This window comes from Plectropomus leopardus, chromosome 6, assembly GCF_026936395.1.
Source record: "Plectropomus leopardus strain MGB_pleo_1.0 chromosome 6, ASM2693639v1, whole genome shotgun sequence".
Lineage (NCBI taxonomy): Eukaryota > Metazoa > Chordata > Actinopteri > Perciformes > Serranidae > Plectropomus > Plectropomus leopardus.
The window spans coordinates 31,317,890-31,340,608 of NC_142181.1; the positions used below are offsets into that span (position 1 = coordinate 31,317,890).

The window sequence follows — 22,719 nt, forward strand, 5'->3', positions numbered from 1 at the left end:
CACTGTTTGGCCACTATGCAAATTGGCTTTAAAGCCAGGCAGACTTCCTGTGCCCTGTCCACTGACATCGAGGGTGCAGGGTTTATTTCCTATATTGCAGCCAGCCACCAGGGGCAACCAAAATGTTTTGGCCTCACTTTTGGGGTGTTGTCATGTTGTCCATCTTTATCATACAGTCTATGCAAGCAACCATCTGAAACTTCTCCAAGCGTGTATTAAATCTATGGTGGCTGAAGCGAAAACATGAATGACCCTATCTAGAGCCAATGTTTGGTTTGTCCATTCTGAGCTACTGTAGAAACAACATGTCAAACTCTGTGGATGAGAACCCGCTCCATATGTAGATATAAATATCTGATTCTACAGTAACTAAAACACAATGATTCTTGGTTTCAGGTGATTATACACTAACAAAAACAATATTATATTCATTTTTTTGCCAATATATTCCCCTAAATCCTACACATTGGACCTATAAGATGTTTTTTAAAAAAAACATTGTTTCATTCAACAAATCTGTTGGAGCTATGATGGTGATGGCTTTTAATCTACCCATAGCCAATTATTCAGTGAAAGTAGAAAAATATACCCCCAATCAGCAAAATAGACAGAAATGCAGAGCACATCACAAGAAGCATTTTTTTTTAAAATGTCTTGTGGTGAATTTATCTTTAAGCCCAGTTTACCTTGGCACCTTGAATGTAATACGAATTTGAAGGATTGTTTGAATCTGTCGCACCACCTCATCAATTGCTTACAGGTAGAGGGAACGTCTGAATCGGGTTAGGACAGGACTTAATATAGCAGCTTTTTTAACTTCATACTTAAGCAACATTCAGCAAACACATCTGCCACTGTGCCCAAACAAAGAACTACCGCAATTCATCTTTTTCAAATTAATGTCTCTTTTCTTATTACAGAGTCAACAGTCTACAGCACACACGTTTAAATGTCACACCTGTGAGCGACGTGCTGCTGCTCAGACAAGTTTGTGTTCCTTTTTATCATTTCTGTGTGATATCGAACACAATAACACATTACAGTACTCAGTTCCAACACTTTTTGATTAAGTTTTTCCTAACGCGAACGACTGGTACAAAAATACTCTTTCAGTACATTGTTCATTGCACTTATTTTTGGTGGCGTCTCATTCAAAGGCCTAGACACATCTACAAATTGGTTAGCATGGGGTCCTGTTTAGTTTTTCTTTGGGGTTTGGACTGTTCGGTCATTGTGTACATTAGGTAGAATAGACTCGCTCAGAGGCCTCAGTTGTAAGCACCTTGACTGATACAACAAGTAAAGTGGTGGGATGTCATGTCATCTAAGGTTAATACTGAAAATACATGAAAAGATGAAAAAATATGTGTTGGGTGACAGTGTTTCATGGTCAACACACATTCTTGATTTTTTTTTTCTTTTTTTTTTTTTTTTTAGGAAACAAAAATAACCTTGTGTTTGGTTAAGGACCATAATGAATCACATTATGACTTTTAAGTCTTTGTGGTTGTCATTGCAACTTCCCCTAACATTAATTGTCCCTTTGCACTTGATAACCTTTCCTCCAAAGTGGTCTACTACATTAACCAAAAGACAACACTAGTGGTCTCAGATGCTCATAACTTATTTGAAGCCTGCACTAATTTGTGCTCATCCTCTCCCAGCCTCTCTCCCCTTTCCTCTTTTTTCATTTCTTAACCAGGGGTTGAGTAACATCTGAGGTAAAATTAGAGGTAAAGGGTGACTGTTCATCTGATTGACAAACAGGGCAACATGAAACAAATAACTTCCTCAAAATCTCATGTTTGTGAATACGTGATAGTGTGTGCCATTGGGGGATTCTGTCAATATGTTTTACATTTAGTAAAATATACCAATCAAAATTATAACAATCATATATATAAACATCTTTAGTTTTTTGTGTTTTTCTTTCTTAAAAAAAACAGACATTTGAAACAGTGTACACATCATTGTTGCCTCTGCCACTCTCTTCTTTTAATAAAGTCTCTGACCGCTAATTCTAGATCAGCCAACTCTCAATAAATCCACTATGAAGGCTCCAGATGACTCCCACAGAGCCTGGTCTGAGTGCAGTGAACCCTCAGCAGGCAAGGACCAGTGAGGAAGGCCCTGGGTTGAAAAGAGAAAGAGCGAAATGCAGTGGAAGGCCGTGGGGTTTTGGAGGGCCACGTTGGAGGTCTGGGCCCACTAAGAGCACTGTTCAACCTGGTAACCTCCTGCAACCCTACATGCGCTCTCTCCTCTCAACACCCAAACCTCCTGGGTCCAGGTAACTCCTCCCACCCCCTAGCCTGGCCTCATCGGACCGCCTTGTGCTTTCCCCCACAGCAGCCACACCTCTCCCCACACCGCAGGCAGGCGCGCAAAGGCAGGTAGCAGCACATGCAGGGCACGAAGAGTGACAGGGCCAGGAGGGCCAACCAGCGGGCACAGCAAAGGGGGTGCGGGTGGCCCCCCATTGAGTCATCACATGAGCAAGGCTCCCAGAACTCACCCTCAGAATCCGACATGCAGTGGTAGAGCAGACTCTCTGCACACCACACACAGGTCCACTGGCGCAGGCAGTGCAGGGCCGGATCTGGGGCATCTCTGCAGCGGCCCCGCCCGTTCTCCGAAGCGCTGAAAACAGAGCGGCAGTACACACAGCGTGATGAGCATGACGATGAAGCCTGAGGACACGGGCTGTCGTCGTCGGGGGAAATTACCCCCGGGTCGCCGCCGGTGGCCCCTCCTCCTCTCTTACGAGTCCGCGACCGGGGCGTGGCCAATGAGGTGTGGATGCAGCAGGGAGAAGGTGAGCCTTTGCCCGTCTCCTGGGGTGAGCCGGCACCTGAGGACACGCCTGACACAGCGTTGGGCATGGACATACAGGTAGGCGACGACGAGGACAGCCGCTGGGAAGCTTTACTGTCCAGGCTCACTGTCACATCGCAGCCTGCCGTCCCCACTCCTGCCAACTCCTTCTCAAAGCGAACCACGCAAAGCTCTGACTTGTCCTGCAGACTCCCTCCACCACCGACAACCACACCTCCGGTCAGCCCCCCGACCATAGTCCTGGTAGCCCCTGCCCGTCGGTAGTCCTCATAACCTCTGGAACCCCACAGGTCTTTGCAAGGGTCCACACTGCGCAGGTCTCCCTCCTCCAGCAGAGAAATCGTGGGTGAGAGGGGAGACAGAGGAGATGAGGCCGGGGGGCCCACAGGAGGAGTAGGTGGAGCAGGAGGTGGGGGCGGGGGCGCTGGTGGATTTAGCACAGCCGTCATTTGTGAGAGCTGGTGCTGTCCTGGTCTGGTGTGGATCTGTGGAGAGGGTATAGAATTACAGATTGAGTCAGGAACAATGTGTACTGTGGCCACCATTACAGAAGGCTTTCATCTCCAGGATATCTCAGATAGGAGCACAAATGATTGAGAACCCCAATTTTGAATTTTGATTTTTAATTCTATGGGCAACAGTGAGTCACTTCAATTTTATTTTACTTTGTATAGAATAAATAATTGTCTGCTGGCTTGGACTTAAGGGTGGAGACAGAGGGGAAAAAACAGCTAGTCAGCCTTATATGTTCTTTTTTTGTTTTTTCATAATTTTTAAATTGCTTTTATGTCTAACATTGAATCTGAAATATCATTGATTTTGCTGAAAATGCCAGAGGATCCAAGAAGTTCCCACATCCCACTTTCAAGGTCCAGATTAAAGATGTAGGGGGACATATATTTGCAGAAATGAAATAGGCTATAACACAATAAAAATGTTTTCTTTAGTGTATAATCACCTGTAAATAAGAATTGTCATGCTTTTGGTACCTTAGAATTAGACGTTGATATCTACAAAGAGAGTGGGTCCTCATCTACAGAGATCCCCGTATTGCACTGCTGTTTTTGTACAGCAGTCCAGAACAGACAACCCAAAAATTGTCTCGAGACAGTGCCGTTCTTTTTGTGTGTTTTTGTGTCAGCCACCGAAGTTAGAAGCCTCTCTTTAACAAGATAATTGGAAAAACACTGATTTTAAAGTGAAACTGCTTTATTCAGTGTTTTTACGGTTTTAATCATCTGATCCATTTCTTGTGGAGGTCATGAGACCTCGGCAGATAATTCATCTCCTGGTAAAAACCTCCTGAACAATAAACGCTGCAGGTATTCAAACTGGGAAAAGTTTCAGCTGGTTGCAATGTGCAGTCATCTCCACTAGATGCCACTAAATCTCCCTAAATATTTCACACTGTTCCTTTAAGAGCTATTCTTTTTGTACTCATCATTAGAGCTCACAAGTGCGACAAGAACACATAAAGAGAAGTCTGTGGACCTGGAGTACAGTGTGTTGCATTACCTGAGCAGGTGTCTGAGTGGTGACAGCATGGCTGGATCCAAAACTAAACTCTTCCGACCGCACGAAGCAGGTAGACGACGACTCGCTCGTCACTATGGTGATGGGTTTTGGTAGCATCTCCTTTCTGCTGTTGGATGACGACTCACTTCCTGTATGGGACTGCCAGAGACTACATGTCAACCCACAAGTCAAAACCAGCAATAACTGCATCACCTTTTTAGAGAATAAATGCTCAACCACCGAACAACTTTGAAACTCACAGCTTGTCCATCATCTTCGGTGTCAGCCTCTTCTGGTGTGGAGGACGAGGGCGAGTCAGAGCCTTGATGACAGGAATAGAGAGGATTTAGGTTTGCTTGATACTAGAAGCCAACATGATCACAACTAATGATGGTTTTTTTTTTTATATGCGACACATGTATCTCTACCTCTGTCGAGCTTGTCTATGACAGCCTGCAGCCCTTTCTCAAAGGAGATGGCATCTGCAGGACTCTGGAACGTTAGGCCAAACTTTCGATCTTCTACTCGCCAGTGATGAAAGATGGGGTTCACCTTGTTGTACACTAAGCCCCTTTGCACTGCACACTCCAACACCGGCTAAAGACACAATCCCAGCAACATGAGAGGTTAGTTCAGCGGCCACGATGTTCCCATAAATCATGCCCTCACATAAACATATCTACAGTCTTTAGGTGGTGTTGAGGAGCAACGTGGCACCAAAGACAGCACACGCACACACTCACTGCTCGATCGCGCAGCCGCTCTCCATGTATGATGTATTCTCTCCGCCCCCTGCCGTCATGACTCCGCCCTTTACATATGACCACATGACTGAGGCCGCCACCTCCAAGGGGCACCCAACCGCCACTGGAGTCATCACGTGTCATCACCACTGCACGAACACGCACACTGTCAGGGAAGCCAAGAGAGTGAGCGGAGGCCCAGGCTGATTAAACAACGCAATGACACAGACATGCTTGCACTGATACACTCAGAAGAGAGCCTAGAACAACCTATACAAACATGCAATATTAATTTCAGTGTGATGCAACTGTTTTCAGCTCCTCTGAACTGTGATTGCATGATGAAATTCACACAAAGAAGACAGAATTGACAGCTGGCCTAGCCGACATTGCAACATGACAGCTCAAAGACGCATCATACAGTGATAGTTTTTATCATCACGCGATTGAGGTCAATCTTATTTTAATTAGCGTGCGGTGACGGTAAACACGTGAAAAATCACGAAATATTTGGATAGGTCTGGTCATTTAAACATTTCTGCTGCTTAACTGAGCTGCGCTGAGAATAAAGGAACAATGAAGCAAATGGATAGAAAGAAAACAAGCTTAAAGGAGGAAAGAATTGGCTTAGAGGAGGGAGGAAGAATGAGTGTTTCCCAGATAGATGTATCAATGAACGCGCCCATTCGCCATCACAGGCCCCGGCATTCTTGCAAAAAAAAAAAAAAAAGCTCTGCCCTCGCCAATCGGCTGAATTATTCAGCATCACAGTTCGACATGTGCATGTAATGCATGCACAGCCGGGTCTCTTTTGGTTATTTTCAAAACACACTTATTTTTAAGTGCTGCAATTATTTTCCCAGACGCTCCTTTTCTCAATTCCGCCCCTGCTGCACGCACTCATTAACACACCCCGATATTATGTTATATTTTTTATGAATGGGATGGAGCGAGACTGGCTTCGACATCGCGCCGCGCGTTGGATATTTCGCCGGAAAAAAAACGTATAAGGCCCTAAATACAATGCAATCGCATGTGAAGAAGGGAAGGAAAAAGGAACGAGTGGGTGAGAGGATGGAGAGGAAACGGTAGATGGGGGGAGGGGGGCGATTAGAAAAAGGAAGGAGAAGAGGAGGGGTGAGGATGAGGGAGAGCGAGTGAGCGAGAGAAAAAAATCACATTTCATTCATAAAGTTTGGCTTTAAAAAATCATAATGAAACCCCGAGACACGTTGATAAAAATCACAACGCCTCCATCCCTCCCTCGTTTTACTGTAGCCATGTCTTGAATGACGCGATGCTGGCCCCGAACTCGCCGTATTTCGCCTTTTTTTTCCACCATACATTTTACACATTGACTGATTTCGTGACTGTTTTTACCAATAGCAACCACGCATTTAGTTCTGAATTGTTGCATAGCTTCTGTTGTTTAACACGCTTTCATAACTATTATTTTTGAAATGTTGTGCGTGTAGGTTGTGTGCCAGTCGTCTAAAAGCACAGGTCCACATGTAGGTGGCTTAATATGTATCACATATTGGCATGGATATATCGGAAATGGGGTGTATGCTGTTGATTCAAGACTACGTAATGGTGTTTTTATTCTCGGCAGCCTGCTAAATTGTAGAGCACCGATTGTGATAATAGTGCATGATGCTGGATTGGTGTAACATTGATGGCGGTGGCGTCCTATCTATCCGTTTTGGCGGATGACTGAATATGTGCAATGTTAAAAATGAAAATGTAAGGACTTACTCGCCCTCCATGGCTCGGTGTTGCCCGCCGCTTGCAGCAGCCCACCCCAGGGTCTCCTCTCTCTCTCTTTTTATGCTCCTTTCAGGAAACACTCACAGGCTCACTCACATTCTCTCTCTGTATCTGCTCTCATTTTCCTAATCTTTTTATCTCTTCCTCCCTCTCTTCCTCTCGCTCTCTCTCTCCACCTTGATGTCGTTTCGGTGTATCAGGATAGGCTTGAGGTTGCAGCAGCCATTTTCCGCTGGCAGCATCCTCCCTCTCTCTCCCTCGCTCCCTCCCTCCTTCTCTCTCCCTCTCTCTCTCTCTCTCTCTCTCTCTCGCTCTCTCTCTCGCTCCAAATCACTCTCTCGCTTATTTCCTTTCTCACTCTACCTGCCCTGTGCCAACACATCCGCACTAATCATTGACAGCATCGTGGCTTTAGGTGGGCTATAGGGTATGGTAGTGCAACCATGTGATTGGAAATTATTGAAACTGAGCGCTGAGCTGCTGATATATGCAGTGACGTGGGTGGTAAATGAAAGGCTGGGTAAACCATGAATGACCTCCGGTTGATCCCCTGAGTATTACAAACTCTATAGAGCAAACATGAAAATAGATCAAATAAAATCAGATCGATTTGCCCTTCATTGCATCTTTGCGTGCATTTATGTTTTTTTCAAATCAGAAAAGTATATGTTTATTGTGTTTAATTAAATTCTTAACTGAGATTATTAATGTAGCTGTCCATCATAAGAAGAGAAAGAGCTCAATCAAATGTCCTGTAGGATCGACCTGTAGAGTCGGTGCAGCAGCCTCAGAGATTTCAGTACCATGGACAGCAACACCTCTTGTGCCTCTGTGAAGAAACAGCCTCTTCCACGTTTAATTATAGTCATTGGTGAAATCAGTACCTTTATTTGAATAAAAATATGTCTGTGGCACTCTCGAGAGTCCTTTAAGATAATGTACTACATTTTAGTTTATTTATTTTTAAAGAAAAAGATAAAGGGGGTGTATTCTTTTTTTATTTTTGGAAACAGTGTCTTGAAAAGTGCTTCATGACTCCCCACTAAACAACACTAGCACTGAAAGAAGTACACATCTGTAGCAGGAATACAGTGAAAATGCCTTGAAATAATGTAAGTACATATAACTATTAATTTCCATTTATGTTTACTTTAAACCTAACTGTTCACTTTACTTAAAATGTAGTTATATCTACTTAATATTGTGAAGTTGCTGCAACTTAAAAATGATAAGTTTAATTAAATCAATCTTTCTAAGTTTTAGCAACTTCAGTAAACCAAGTTTACTGTGCTAGATATCTGTATTCTGCCAGTTGAATATATTTGTACTTTCTTTAATATAAAAACAAAACTTGAAAATCTTTGAACTTCCTCACTGGCAAAATCCTCTTTGTCATGTTCAGATTAAGTCAGACTAACTAGGTAATTTCACTTGTCATTTTTAAGTTGCAACAACTTCACAAAATTAAGTCAATACGGCTACATTTCAGGTAAACTTAACACTTAGATATAAAGTAAACATAAACTAAGATTTATAGTTATATTTATTTTCAAGGCAATTGGTTTCCAATGTTATTTTAAGTAAGATCAATGTGTCAGAATTTACAGTACAGGACCTTAAAGGCCACTACTATAAGTTTACAGCATAAAATCTTAAGTCATAGTGCACAGTGGGTTTAAAGTCATGTAAAGTAATTGCTCAAATTTCAGCAACTCCTGAGCAATACGTACAAAGTTTGCCACAGTCTTGTAAACTTTTGATTTAATATGCAAACTCTTGGCTTGTCAGTCTTAGGGTGTGATTCTTGCTTAGAATGCGAGAGGTCGATGGCTCAAATCCCAGACAAGCCTATTTAGCTAGTTGATACAAGTTGCACAAAATAACACACAAGGACTTGTCTCGTACTGTCCCTGAACAGAGTTTACTGAAAATGATCAAATACAAATGTGATAGTAGTGACATACTAGGGGTGGGTGATACCAAACTTTTAAATCTGATACAGTACTGATAGTTTTTGCTCAAGTTTAGCGTAATCAGTGGTTCATTTCTTAAATGGGTATGCGATTTTTTCAAATTTACAATACATCCAAAATTTAGACAGTATTAGAAATCTTTAAAAAATAAGCACAGAAAGACTATATTAATACATTTTACTACTTTAAGACAACAGGACACTGCAGTTTTTTTTATAAACTATTACTCAAACAAAACCCGTGAAGAGGGCATTTGTGGGACTGACTCAAAATAAACTACAGTGGCTGTGGTTTGAGGTAATAAAGGGACATGTTAACCAGCACAATGCTGTGGCTCCCTAATGAGTTTTCAACAGTTGAACAATGGAGCTCTATGACAGGGAGATATGCTATATCAGAGGTTGGACAGACCATATTTGTCATTGGTGGTTTTGGTATTTTCATGGGATTACTTTACATGAGAAAAACATAGAATATTACCAGAGAGAGAGAGAGAGAAAAAATAAGAAAAATATACAGGAAGTGTTTTGGTTAAATCTTGTGAATTTGATCAAATTTGTCAACAGAAGCATGAGGAGGCAATGACGCATGTCTGCTCATGTGTGTTGCAATAGTATTGTTATAACTTTGCTGAACTTATTAAATCTTGCCCCTAACAAATACACCCCAATATCATGATTTCAAAATAATAATATGGAAACTAATAAAAACACATAGATAATAAAAACTAAACTGAAACAAGCAAACCCACTCTAAAAACTAACTGGAACTAAACTGAGTTGAAAACAAAATATAAACTCATGAAAAAACTAAAACTATAATAACTGATGCCTAAACCATCTGCATTGGATTCTTTGAATCACCACAGCAAGACTCGTAGCTTGCATAGCACTGAGAAAAACAGAGAAGGGAGAACATTCTCATCTATTACAGAAAACATTCAAAATGTTTGTTATATTAATGACTCGCATTTTGTAAATTAATTAGTTCCTTAAAATGACTTGCCTTCCCATAAAGTTAGAACTGTAGTGTAAAAACACTGGAATCCACAGCCATTCAAAAAGTTCATTTTTTTGGAATTGTTTATTGCAGACAAAGATTTAATATCAACTGGATTACAAACCATCTAGAGAGGAAGAGGAATTTCCATTTAGAAAACACTCACAAACTTCAGTGTCAATTCAGTCAGTTGCTAAGATACAAAGCAAGGGCAATACATTTCTGGGAGCTCTACTATGGAGAAAATTAACTTTGTATACAAAAAGAGTTTGCTTAAATTGGGGGGAAAATGCTGAGTTGATATTTTTGTGCGACACTGGCGAGCAAAGTCACAGGGTGGTGATTGTAATTAACTTTACTGTGGCTGTAAAAGAGCTGAGACCCAAGGAGTATTAGACGTAGTAGCTAGACTTGAAGTCATTGTTTTTCGGTCACCAGCTGAGAATAACCCCTAAAAAGCTCAGTTTTCAATGTTGTTCAGATGGCATATTGGGTAAAATATTAAACTGTGACACTGAACCCCTTGAATGTCTTTAATAAAAGGTAGATGTGTAGCTATTGCTGAATAGACTTGTCACCTGTGAAACTAAACGTTTTGTTCCAGATCTTTTAAAAAAGAAGGACCTGCACATAAGTGGAATACAGGAAAAATAAATGATTTTCGAGGTTTGGGCAACAAATCAACCACTCTGTCAATTAATGAAGTCAAATGCCTCAAGCAAACTGCATTTGAGCTGACTGGATGTACACAGGATCAGCGGTGTGTGTCTGTACATGGCTGAGTGTGTTCCTGGGGGCGGATTACACAATCATTTCAAGCTGTCGTGCATATTCGATGACCTGCTGTGCCAGCTCCGTAGAGGGGATGGTCACCTCCTCTGTCCGCTGCTGCTGACTGGTGAAAGAGTAATAGTAATCTGGGCTCAGACTCCATCCCCTCTGAAATGACATGAACAAATTCAGAAATTAAAACAAAAGAAAAACAGGAACAGCTAACAGCTGAACAGTATGTTATCTGCAGTTCTAGTCAATGCCTAGATGCTTTTAACACTGACACTAACGGTTTTATGAGCTTCAGTATATTTAAATACTAAATATTAGAGAGCTTAATAGATGCTGTTGGCCTTGTTTTAAACTCCTGACAAGTTGTTATCGTAACTATTTTTCACATTTGTAAAAATCACATGCATTTTCAGTTCTGCCGCTGCAAAGTACTGTTAATGTGCACAAACATCTTCTCAATCTTAAAAAGATAAAGTATGTAGAAGCCTTTCTAATAGAATTGTCACAAGTGAAATGTTAACAAAATGTACATATGTATATAAATATATATATATATTGTTGTTGTGTTTTCAGTACCAAGTCATGATGACCTTTTTTTCTTCTTTCCTTAAATGCAACTTCAAAATAAAAATAATATTAAAAAACTATTCAAAAATGATTTCTTCATGTGATCTCTGCCTACTACTTATAATCTGACACTAAATTTAAGTTTGTTTTCCAAATAAAAATATACCTACCTTGTTGGCATACTCTGTCATCTTATTTGGGGAACTGAAGAAAAGCACACGAGTGGCTTCGTTGAACTGGATCTGCTCATATGCCTTCTCTATACAACCTGCGATCTCATCACTGCAATTGAAAAGCACAGTTTTAGTTGACGTTCTCTTTAAAAGACGATGTCATTTTATTGTCTGATCTTGAGCCGTGCTCAAGATTTAATAGATTAGCTCAGATTTGCTTAGCAGAGTTTATAATTTTCTATATCAAGACACCTTACCAATTACCTATGGAAAGAAAAAAGGACAATATACTTGAATTGTCACCCATTTTACATTTGCCCTGGTCAATGTGTTGTTCATAGCATAAACCATCAGTTTTGTTGCTATGGTTACTTGCATCTTACTATACCTTTTCACGAATTTAGAATGGATTTAATTAACTGTCAACTGATCATGACATACGCCAGCATTTTCCACAGCTATAGTATTACATAAGCAAAATTTAAAACAAGATGCACTGGGACTTGAACCAAAATATACAAATTAATTTCAAAGGAAATAATGAACAGCATTGGTTAAAAGCACATGAAAAGGACCATATCAATGAAACGAGTGAAGAAATGATAACAGACATGGTTACCATACTGATTCTTACCGAATTGTGTCGAGCAGAATATCTATAAAAAAGGTGTAGCTCTCGGCAGGGATGTTGCCTTTGGCAAGAAATACCTTGTTGTAGCTTCCTTCCATCAAGTACTGAAAAGGCCAGGAAAGGATACACAGTTATAGAATATGTAAACAGAGAATTTCACAGTGCCCGGCATTTATCCAGGGGAAATGTTTTATTATTTGTTCCAACTAAATTAAAAATTTAGACTTTTTAATTATTAATTTGTGATATATGTCATGAATAACAAATCTGTGTATCTGAGGCCAAAATCAAAATAAGTGAATATGATCATTGAGAGAATGTGATCATTTGAAGAAATTAATTGAGTAATTTAGGGGCACCACTAAACCAAAATACAGCTGCTAGCCTGCCACAAATCTTCTAAGTGCTCCTCTCGGATTGACTGGACAACCAACAACCAATTCATACTTAAGCAAAAATGTAAAAATATTCATTGGGGGGTACAAATTAATAACTGGATGAACAAATATTAACATTCTCCCCTTGATACCTAGTCACAGCAGAACAACAATACAAAATCAAACCCTGAATTTGTTCTTTGTTAATAGGTAAATTGCAGCACCTGCTCTAGGGACACTGGGTGCCTGATGTATACATTGGTCTGAATATCTCGTGCACTCAGTCTCTCAAGTTCTGTGTGAAACTCAGACACACGGTTCTGTGAGAGCAGGAAGAGCAGGTTCAGTCCAAGTAACTGGTGCATGTAGGCAGCTTCAGGCAGTTCATCCCTTGATAATAAAGGTAAAAAAAGAGCCATGTTAGAAGAACCCTGTGTAACAAATTCCCATAAATACACATAAAAGACAAAAAGGTGACATTACTTGTAATCAAAGTAGTAACATTTTAGCTGGGCCATGTATCTCTCAAATGATGGAATGTCCTTCTTGCGGATACTCCACAAGGCTCCGATTTCAAGGACATCACCTGAAACACAGTCAAAGAGCTGTCTTACTAGGGATAAATTCTTTAGAATTTAATTGATACATTACCAGACAATAATCCACGATTAATATGAATATTGTATGTCAGTTTGATTTGCCATTTATACTCACGAGCTAAAATGAGCTGCTGCTTGGTAAGCGCTGACCCACTGGTAGGTAAGAAGTTCAGCTCCAGTAATGAAACCTGTTAAAAAAAAAAAAAAAGTTTGGAGTCATTTTCAACAAAATTTCAAATTTAATGTGTAATTTATGTTGTCTTAATTGTTTAATAATCTAAACAGACACTAATCCTGACCATAGATTTATAAAGCACACTTAAAAAAACTGAAACTGAATGACAAAAGGCAATGTCTTTTTACATTCTTCTAATGCACAAGACACATAGAGGTACTCAGTTAAAGGTAACTAGACTTCAGGGAAATTTACCCCGTGGTGGATTGTAACTGAATACATTTACTAAAGTTTTGTAAATCTTTAGGTACTTGCAATTTACTCAACTATTCACATTTAATGCCAACTTATACTTGACTACATTTTTTGAGGCAAATGTTGTTTAACTTCACTGCATTTGGTTTTTTTAAAATGTATTTATTAGTTACTTTACAGATCTTGACTATTAACATAAATTTTACATCAAATTAATTATTACATATCAGCTTTCCAACAGTAAGCTATATAATGTATTTAAAAAATACCAGCTACTATATTTAAGTGATGTACATATTAATAAATCAATAATCAAGAACTACAACATATAGCTCTTATAGATGCTATAACATAATGTTCTTTCTTCATGACTACTTTACTTAAAGGTATATTTTGACGCTGCCATTTATGTGCTATATAACAGATATTCTACAGAGGAGCTGTAAAAAAAACAAAAACAAAAAAGATAAATAAAAAGTAAAAGCTTAGGGACGTTAGAGACATAAATAAGCTGAAAGTCGTCTTCATTATCTTTAGTTCGAATTTGTGACTGGGGTGTCAATTCCAGGTTGAAACTAGTTTGACAATGCATTGGCCAAAGGTACATCAACGTTAGCATCTCTGACTATTTCCTGTCTTCCGAAAGTGATTTAACTATATTATCAGCCAAACGCAAATGTGTAACTTAGCAAACACATACAAACTCAAAGTTGTCAGCCCAACAAATATCACGGTAGCGTTAAGTGTCAAAAGTTTACCTAATAAACACTCTACACACACCGTTAGCATGGTTAAGCTACATTAGCAGACTAGCTACATTTGCTAACAGCGCTGACGCTTCTACATAATTGAGTGTTCCTGAGTTGAGTCAAACAAATACATTAAAATATACAAATCGATGTGCGACTTCACCTTGAGTTTGCTCAGAAGTTCTCCACATTTACTCAGGTTTGGGTTTTTCTTGTTCCACTCCGTTTTGAGTGTCTCATAAAGACCTGAGGTCTCTTTCAACGCCATGGTGATTCGGCAAAATACACGACACAGGCCACCGGAATACGGTAAATGACTGTCGTGAAGTGCTCCTGTTGCCATGGTTCCTTGGGAACGAAATAAAGGCGTTTATTTATGTATGTATCTATTTATTTATTTATTGGCTGATAGACGACAGAAATAGTCTAATCTATCCCCCCTTTCAGTCATTTTTGTCTTTGATCCCAAAGAGCACCTGTTTTTGACACCTACACATGTGAAGTACCTCTCCTCAGCCAAACCTTTTAATAAATATTTGCAAATAGCTCCGGAACGCTGGTTTTAAAGCATGTCTTATTTTACCTAGGAATTACTGGACAAATAACAAATATATATATATAAAAAAAAATACTGCAACATAACAGTGGGTGGCGATGATGCTCCGCCTGGGCTGCAAGAAAAAAGAAGAAGAAGAAGAGGAAGAAGAAGAAGAAGAAGAGGGAGACAGAAGGCGGATCAAGATGGCGGCTTTCGGCACGGAGCGGTGGTTGAATGATTTACCAAACCATAATATTTTCCAAAAAATACGAGATAAGTTGGATACAGAAACCACTACAAATGAAAAGGGGATCGCTAAAAATCTCACCTTTTGTTTGGGAGGGGACTTGTTCGTGTGGGACGATACGGACCGCGTGTTTTACACGACCAACTTACGACAGTTAAACACGGATGAGAGTAGCGGGAAGTACCAGACCTTGCTGTGCATCAACCCTCCTCTCTTCGAGTTGAACCAAGTGTTGTTAAGTCCAACTCAGCACCACGTCGCACTCATCGGGCAGCGGGGGGTCTCGGTACTGGAGCTTCCTCAAAGGTGGGGCAAGAGGTCCGAGTTTGAGGGCGGACGGAGCGAAATCAACTGCAGGACCATCCCGGTGGCGGAGCGCTTCTTCACCAGCTCCCCGTCTGTGAGTCTACGGCAGGCGGCTTGGTACCCGAGCGAGACCGACGAGCCACACTTGGTGCTGCTCACTTCCGACAACACCATCAGGTTTTACGGCTTGAAGTTGCCCCAAACTCCAGCCAAAGTCCTGTCACTGTCACAGTCTGAAGATGACAGCAGCAGCCATCCTCCGGTCCGCTCCTACGCAGCATCTCTTGGTGAGATAGCAGTCGCGTTTGACTTTGGGCCGATTTCGCCCCCACTTCGACATTTGGCAGCACAGAGGTCCAAAGAACAGCTTGTCTACCCTCTGTACATCCTCTATGAAAACGGGGAGACCTATGTGAGCTACACGAGCCAGGCAAACGGTGTGAGTGTAACTAAACCTGTTGGACCCCTCCCAATGTATCCTGCAGCAGAGGATAACTATGGTTATGATGCTTGTGCCATTCTCTGCCTTCCCTGTGTGCCCAGTATCCTGGTCATCGCCACAGAGACAGGCACGTTGTATCACTGTGTGGTCTTGGAGTCTGAAGAGGAGGAAGAAGCAGTGGAGAAGTGGACCACAGAGGCCGTGCCAGCTCTCTATGTATTTGAGTGTGTAGAGCTGGAGCTTACCCTCAAAGTAGCCACCGGAGAGGATGAGGAGCCTCAAGATTTTGATTTCACCTGCCCAATCAGACTGCACAGAGACCCCTTGTGCCAGCACAGGTATCATTGCACCCATGAAGCTGGGGTGCACAGTGTGGGGCTAATATGGGTCAACAAGCTGCAGAAGTTCCTCCAGTCTGGCGAGGAGGATAAGGACAGTATCCAGGAACTGGCTGCTGAGAAGCGCTGTATAGTAGAGCACATTCTTTGTACCAGACCGCTCCATACCAGCCAGTCAGCTCCAGTCCGTGGCTTTTTGATTGTGTCTGACCTTTCCTTGGGTGCCACCATGATTTGCATCACCAGTACCTATGAGTGCATCTTGCTGCCCCTGCTGAGCTCCATCCGCCCTCCCTCTCCTCCCCTGCTCTGTTCCCATCCAGGTCCAGGCTCTGGTAGCTCCCCTCTGCGCGGGCTGGCTGACGACTCTTTTGAGCAGCACATTCGCAACATCCTGGCACGCAGCTCCACCAACCCTCTCGTACTGAAAGCAGGAGACAAGGACACATCACCGCCACCCTCTGAGTGTCTGCAGCTCCTCAGCAGAGCCACGCAGGTCTTCAGTGAGGAGTACATTCTCAAGCAGGACATGGCCCGTGAGGAGATGCAGAGGAGGGTTAAACTCCTGACAGGTCAGAAGAACAAGCAGCTGGAGGAGATGACTCTGTGCAGGGAGGAGAGGAAGAGTCTGAGAGAGGCTGCAGAGAGGTTGGCTGATAAGTACGAAGATGCAAAGTATCGCCAGGAAACCATCATGAGCAGGGTTAAAAAAGTGCTGAGCAGCCTTCAAAGCCAACTGCCCATACTGTCAAACAGTGAAAAGGATATGAAGAAGGAGCTGCAGATCATCAGCGATCAACTCAAACACCTGGACAACTGCATCAAACAGGTGAACATGAAGATGGAGTACCAGAAGACGCAAGTGGACAAAGACGTACCCGCAGCCAGAACGACAGTCTCACTCAACGCCCACCAGAAGAAGGTTGTACAGGATGTCCTCAGAGAACAGGGACAGCAAATCGGTGACATGATGAAACAGATCAAAGACATCAAAAATCATTTCAGTTTCTAAGCACTGCAGAAAACAGTAAAAATGTACTTTAAACGATTGGGGGAAATAATTCAAATGCTCTTTTGACCACAGTGATTAAATCTGCCTTTTTGTGACATTTGGTGAGAAGCGGGAACGAGTGCTTTAGTCACAAGTTGATGTGCCCTGTGTGGAATGTTGGTTTTTTTTTTCAAGTGAAATATATTTTATATACACAGATATAACTTTACCTTTCATACTAAGTTTGTCTCTTAATAGGGTTATAATAGGTTTACCTCCATGTTTTCACGTTTAATGTTAATGTTGAGTTAGTGATTTGGTCAGTGGCAGAATATGTATGGATGTATAGGCAGAAAAAATGCAACTATTTTGAGATTTTCAACCCGATTGATTTTTGTTTTTTTGGATCAATAATAAAATTTAAAGTTCTCTGTCCTTACTGTTTTGTTACACATTCAATCATCTAATTACTATGAAAAAGGGGAATTCTATACAGATTGATTTAACTATTTTTTTTTTTTTTTTAAAGAGCAGAAAAGGGAGGTTAATCCTTTGGAATCTGGGCAAATTGGTTTGATTTCTTCCAAAAACAAAGCACCTTGAGAAGACATGGCCCAAATATTAGCAAGAAATTAATCAAAAGTTACAAGAAAATTACCTGTAAAGAAGCCAAGAGGAGGACAGTAAAAGCAAACAAGACAATGGCTGGAAATAAGTGCTGATATTATAAAATAGAAATGTATTTTTAAAAAAATCTAACATGATTTTAAATATATAATATAGTAATTATAAATAGAGTCTTTTGGATTTTTTTTTTCAGAGAGTATCTTGGAAGATCTGATCCATAGCAGATCCATAAATATGATGTTTTCCGCATATGATATCTGTGACATATCCGTTAGGGTTACCAGATTTGTATATCACAAAGATTGCAGATCTGGAAAAATACCATCAACAGATTTTCAGGCAACTGCAGATACAAAGATATCTGACATATTCACGAATCTGCAGTACTGTATCAGCTATCCCAAAAATTGAATTATCTATGTCGACTACAGACCTTTACACAAGCATGTTAGGGATTACATGTTTAACATTAAACTAATTTGTCAAAGATGCTAATGTGATATTTATCTATAGTATAATCTGTTGGAAATACAATGTTAGGTGTCCCTTACCCCAAAAATCGTACAAAGAACAAAGGAGCTTACAGCTAGCCTGAAAGATCTACAATTTTATCTCTGACATATCCATAGATATTTTGAAAATATCTCATTAGTTGTATATACATCTTGATACTGTCTGTATACATATCCTATAAGATACCTATCATACTGTATATTTCATGAATATTGTAAAGATAGATGTCATGATTCTGGATTTTTCAGGGTCCAATCCTGTTTACGGATGTATGTGGGCACACACACACGCACACACAGGACCTATAGACCTATATGCGTTAAATGTAGAGCGATGTCAGAGTGATGGAGCTGACACATAGTCAGAGATTCAAGCAGTTAGAGCTTTGGTGCTTTACCCAAGGGCACCTCAGCAGTGTCAAGGTGGTAAACTGGCACCTCTCCTGCTACCAGTCCACACTCTGTAACGTGGTCTAAGCTGGACGATGTTATCAACTAGTTAGTAAGACGCAATGCTTGATAGTAATTAAATATTTTCTTCATCTTTTACTCTGTGTCAGCAAGTATATTATGCTGGTTTTCTACATAAGCAAAACATGTAGCTACTTTGTACATTTTCAGCTAAGTGGAAGCTAATATTTGAGCACACAGCAGCTTAGTTACTGCCGTCCACGCAAGATCTACAAAGAGTTAGTGTCGTTTTTATTTTATCTAAAGTCCTATTCTCACAGGACTACCTATTGAGCACCAGATGACATTTAGACGTTTTTTTTTTTTGGCTAAATCTGGTTGGCTTAATTTAGCCCCCAAAAAGACTTTCAAAACTGGTCTGACTTGTCCTTATTTAGCCCAAAAATTGACGTTGACAATTGGACTGTGTTTAGACCATCTGACTTTTATTTTATTTTCTATTTTTTTTTATTAATTTGCACCATTAAAAAAGTTAGAAACTGGGCTTATATAAATATCTCACAGAAGGCAATACAGTAAATTACAATACTTTGATACTTGGTCCTAATTTAGCCCCAAAAAAGAAGTTAAAAATTGGTCTATGTTTAGACTGTTTGACTTGGCCCTAATTTAGCCCAATAAAAGACATTGAAAATTAGTCTAGGTGTAGACTGTCTGTTCTTATTCTAATTCAGCCTGTGAAAAAGACACTGAAAAGTGGTCTATGTTTAGAATTTCTGTTTTTGTCCTCATTTATATAAATACAGCAATGAAAATACGGTCTCATACAGCAAATGTGGAAGTTTTCTGAGCATTTTGATTGCTGTATAAATACTTAAGTATACAATATAAATATACACACAGCTTATGGACATTCTTAGGATGACCACTATAGCTTCCTTTTGGTCAAATCCAATGTTTTACATTTATATCCAGGTGTGTGTGTGTGTGTGTGTGTGTGTGTGTGTGTGTGTGTGTGTGTGTGTGTGTGTGTGTGTGTGTGTGTGTGTGTGTGTGTGTTTATGGGACAAATGAACTGCCCAGTAATTTTGACTGACCCCGCCTACTGCGCATGTCAGTGAAAGGGATAGCGCATGCTATGGACCGCCAGATTTTGAACGTTCCAATCCTTAACTTTATGGATCTTCCTGGACCCTTAGCTCGGCTGACTCTTAACTTTCTGGACGTTAGCGTGGTGGACTATAAACTTTCTGGAACTTTCTGGACCCCTAACACTCTAAAGGAATCCTAATTTGGTGAGTATTTCAGAAATCTTCCAACATTTTTGTGGTCATTATTGTGATTTAAAAAAAAAGCGGTATTATTTTTTTCTTTTAGCTGTATTACTGTTTGATTTGAAGCTATAATGTTATACTGTGGTGAAATTAGTTTCTCTGTGATTGGAAAACAAGTATATATTGGACAATTTGAAACTGTTTTTGCTAACTTCAGTACCACTGACATGAGTTTGCTTGATGGGTAAGCTAACGGCAGATAGCTAGCTAACGAGCTAATGTAACTTTAAAGAAGCATTAGCTAATGGTGGAACAAAAGGAGGGAACTCTCAAGGTAGGCTACTGTTACCATGCTAACAAACCAGAATCACTCTCAAATTCCACACACTCAATTGTAAATTAAACATTTGCGGATAAGGTGAGGTTCACTTAAAATTGGTGATAAACTGATGTTGGGGTTTTATGAATTAAGATTAACCAATTAAACGTAAATGCTACCAAGCCTTTGTTTCCAAATGAAACCTGTCAATGTAAAGTAACTTCTTAACAGTTAGCTAATATTAGCTATTTTAATCTGTGCTTTTAAGGTGGTAGGGAAATAAGCCTGGTCAGGAAGATATTATTAGTATTGTGTCAAAGAAGCTTTTGCAAGGAGAGTAAAGTGTTGAGTTTAAATCCACCCAGTAAAGATTTAAAAAGGGGTGTGAACCTAAAAATGTTTTTTTTATGGATTAAGAATTTCTCTGTTAAAGTTAAAAAAAAACAAAAAACTAATAACATAGTTCAAGTCATCATAACAGATTACATGTTTAAGGCAAAATCACAAGTGATATTACAATTATTGAAAACATGAATTGAAAAACATTACATTTATATAAAAAAAAAAAAAAAAAAAAAAGGAGGATGAGATGAGAAAGGATTAAAGTCTCAACCAGAAGACTCATGTCCTGCCCACAGACAGGACATGAGTCTTCTGGTTGTAACGTAACAAAGGCTGGTAGCAACATGTGATGAAGTTAACATAACAAGCTGTTTTAAGTGCACGTTAATCACACTATATATAAAATATAGATTTGAATGACACCGAAATTCTCAGTTTTTTTAAACATCTTGGACCAATGTTTTTTCTTCCAGTCTGCAGATGAAATCCATTATTGGCAATCTAGTTGCTGTAAGTACTGAAATTTGACCTTCAGTGTAAGTGAGGATGCAAGCTGCATGGTCACTTCATTAGCTATACCTGCAATTTAATGCTATACAGTACAACAACAGCTCTGCATAAATTCTGCCTTAAAGGGGAACAACAGCCATTTGAAAAAAAACAAGAAGAAGAAAAAAAAGACATTATTCAGGAGGCTATATAACACGATGGAAGAAATACTACAACCTGCTCATGAACGTGCATATTGCCTCGGTGTGCCAGGAAAGAAAAGCCTTAAAAGGCATTGGATTAATTAATCTAAAAATAAGGCCTTAGTTGGTATTAGGTTTTTTTTTAATTGTACATAGTTTTAAATAGACACATTTTTTTGTTATATAGATAGATGTTTTATAAGTACTTCTTTATCAGTTGAGAGAGAAAAAAAACCCAACCTCATTATCAACCATGAATTTATGATTATACATTAAATTTGGGTAAAACATAGCCATCGCTTATCCTGTGAGAATGCACTCCATAAAGTAAGATGGGGGGAGGGGGTGATTTTGACAAAACATGAGGTAATAATAGTCCTGTGCGAATGGGCCTTATGTCTTATGTCTGAGTTCTGTTTTTGGCCGCTGTGCCATGACTATCCTTCTATATCTCCTTATTCTTTGTCTTTCTACCAGTCCACACTCTGTAACATGGTCTGTGCTTGACTTCTGGACTCCAACACAATACCCTCTGGTTCCCACACCAGACTGAGCTACTGCCGCCAAACTAGATCTACGAATAGTAAAGGCCATTTTTATTTTCTTTAAGTCTGTGTTGTTGTTTTGGTTGGTCGCCATGCTGACCGATCTGTTTGATTATTGATCGTGTCTGCCGTGCCGTGACTATCCATCTCTCATCTCTGTTACCATCCCTTATCTCTGGTTTTACCTCTCTTTCTCTCTGTCTATCTGTCTATCTCTATTCCTCATCCCTCTTTATCTATTCATGGACTCAGTGCCCTGACTATCTCTCTATATCACCTCTCTGTCTCTCTATCTGCTGTGAGATATAAGTGTCATTTACATTTTGCAGTTGTAGAATTATGAGTTTCTATCTGCGTTCTGAGTGGTTTTGAGATATTGAGCCTCAAAGTTTTGCATTCATAATTGCAAAAATGATAAGAACATTTTTTTGTTTTATAAATAAAAAGTCCAAAAATACATAGAACTTTTATGAAACAACTCACGTAATGTTAAGTTGTCACAGAATAAGAATAATAACTTTGACAAAAATGCTAGATATAATGCTGAGGTGGCAGTTTGTGTTGTGTTTGGTTGGTTTGATTATCTCTCACAGCTGCCGTGCCATGACTATCTGTTGTCTAGCTGCTTGGATCTATTACTTTAGACCTATATGATGCAATAATTGTTGAAACTGAAAATAACACTTTGTTATTATTATTTATACACACACACAGGGCCTATAGACATGCATTAGTTGCAGGGAGATGTTAGACTGATGAAGCTGACACATACTCAGAGCTCCAAGCAGTTAGAGCTTCAGTGCCTTGCTCAAGGGCACCATCCTCCAGTTTCCACGTCAAGTCCCTGCAGACTTAGCTATCACTGCCCAGCAAGGTCTACAAAAAGTAAGTGCCATTTTTATTTTTCATGTTTGTGTGGTGTTTTTGGTTGGCCGCCGTGCCGACCAATCTGTTTAATTATCTGTCATAGCCACTGTGCTGGCATTTTTGTTTG

The 22,719-nt window shown here is 40.0% G+C and overlaps 3 protein-coding genes across 3 annotated transcripts; 1 reads left to right on the forward strand and 2 right to left on the reverse strand.

Moving 5' to 3' along the window:
• Window positions 1-1,961: 1,961 nt before the first annotated feature.
• spred3 (sprouty related EVH1 domain containing 3) lies at window positions 1,962-7,112 on the reverse strand. Its single transcript, XM_042487170.2, has 6 exons — window positions 6,849-7,112; window positions 5,094-5,259; window positions 4,779-4,947; window positions 4,611-4,672; window positions 4,351-4,509; window positions 1,962-3,320 (listed from the first exon to the last, which is right to left on the reverse strand). The coding sequence occupies exons 1-6, from the start codon at window positions 6,857-6,859 to the stop codon at window positions 2,319-2,321; spliced, it is 1,569 nt and encodes a 522-aa protein (XP_042343104.1). The 5' UTR covers window positions 6,860-7,112; the 3' UTR covers window positions 1,962-2,318.
• Window positions 7,113-9,897: 2,785 nt separating this feature from the next.
• psmd8 (proteasome 26S subunit, non-ATPase 8) lies at window positions 9,898-14,499 on the reverse strand. Its single transcript, XM_042486613.2, has 7 exons — window positions 14,305-14,499; window positions 13,078-13,150; window positions 12,847-12,949; window positions 12,588-12,753; window positions 11,990-12,090; window positions 11,353-11,464; window positions 9,898-10,771 (listed from the first exon to the last, which is right to left on the reverse strand). The coding sequence occupies exons 1-7, from the start codon at window positions 14,482-14,484 to the stop codon at window positions 10,634-10,636; spliced, it is 873 nt and encodes a 290-aa protein (XP_042342547.2). The 5' UTR covers window positions 14,485-14,499; the 3' UTR covers window positions 9,898-10,633.
• A 339-nt stretch (window positions 14,500-14,838) lies between these two features.
• nup88 (nucleoporin 88) lies at window positions 14,839-17,438 on the forward strand. The gene has a single exon (XM_042514315.2). It carries the CDS (start codon window positions 14,883-14,885, stop codon window positions 17,022-17,024), a length of 2,142 nt encoding a protein of 713 aa, XP_042370249.1. The 5' UTR covers window positions 14,839-14,882; the 3' UTR covers window positions 17,025-17,438.
• The last annotated feature ends 5,281 nt before the right edge of the window (window positions 17,439-22,719 follow it).

Coding starts and splice junctions, on each gene's coding strand:
- spred3 (XM_042487170.2), bottom strand. Junction 4,673..4,778: donor CATAGACAAGCTCGACAGAG/GTAGAGATACAT, acceptor CCTGTCATCAAG/GCTCTGACTCGCCCTCGTCC. Junction 3,321..4,350: donor CCACTCAGACACCTGCTCAG/GTAATGCAACAC, acceptor CCCTCTCCACAG/ATCCACACCAGACCAGGACA.
- psmd8 (XM_042486613.2), bottom strand. CDS start 14,484: ATGGCAACAGGAGCACTTCACGACAGTCATTTACCGTATTCCGGTGGC. Junction 11,465..11,989: donor ATTCTGCTCGACACAATTCG/GTAAGAATCAGT, acceptor TTTCAATTGCAG/TGATGAGATCGCAGGTTGTA. Junction 10,772..11,352: donor TGACAGAGTATGCCAACAAG/GTAGGTATATTT, acceptor ATGTCATTTCAG/AGGGGATGGAGTCTGAGCCC.
- nup88 (XM_042514315.2), top strand. CDS start 14,883: ATGGCGGCTTTCGGCACGGAGCGGTGGTTGAATGATTTACCAAACCAT.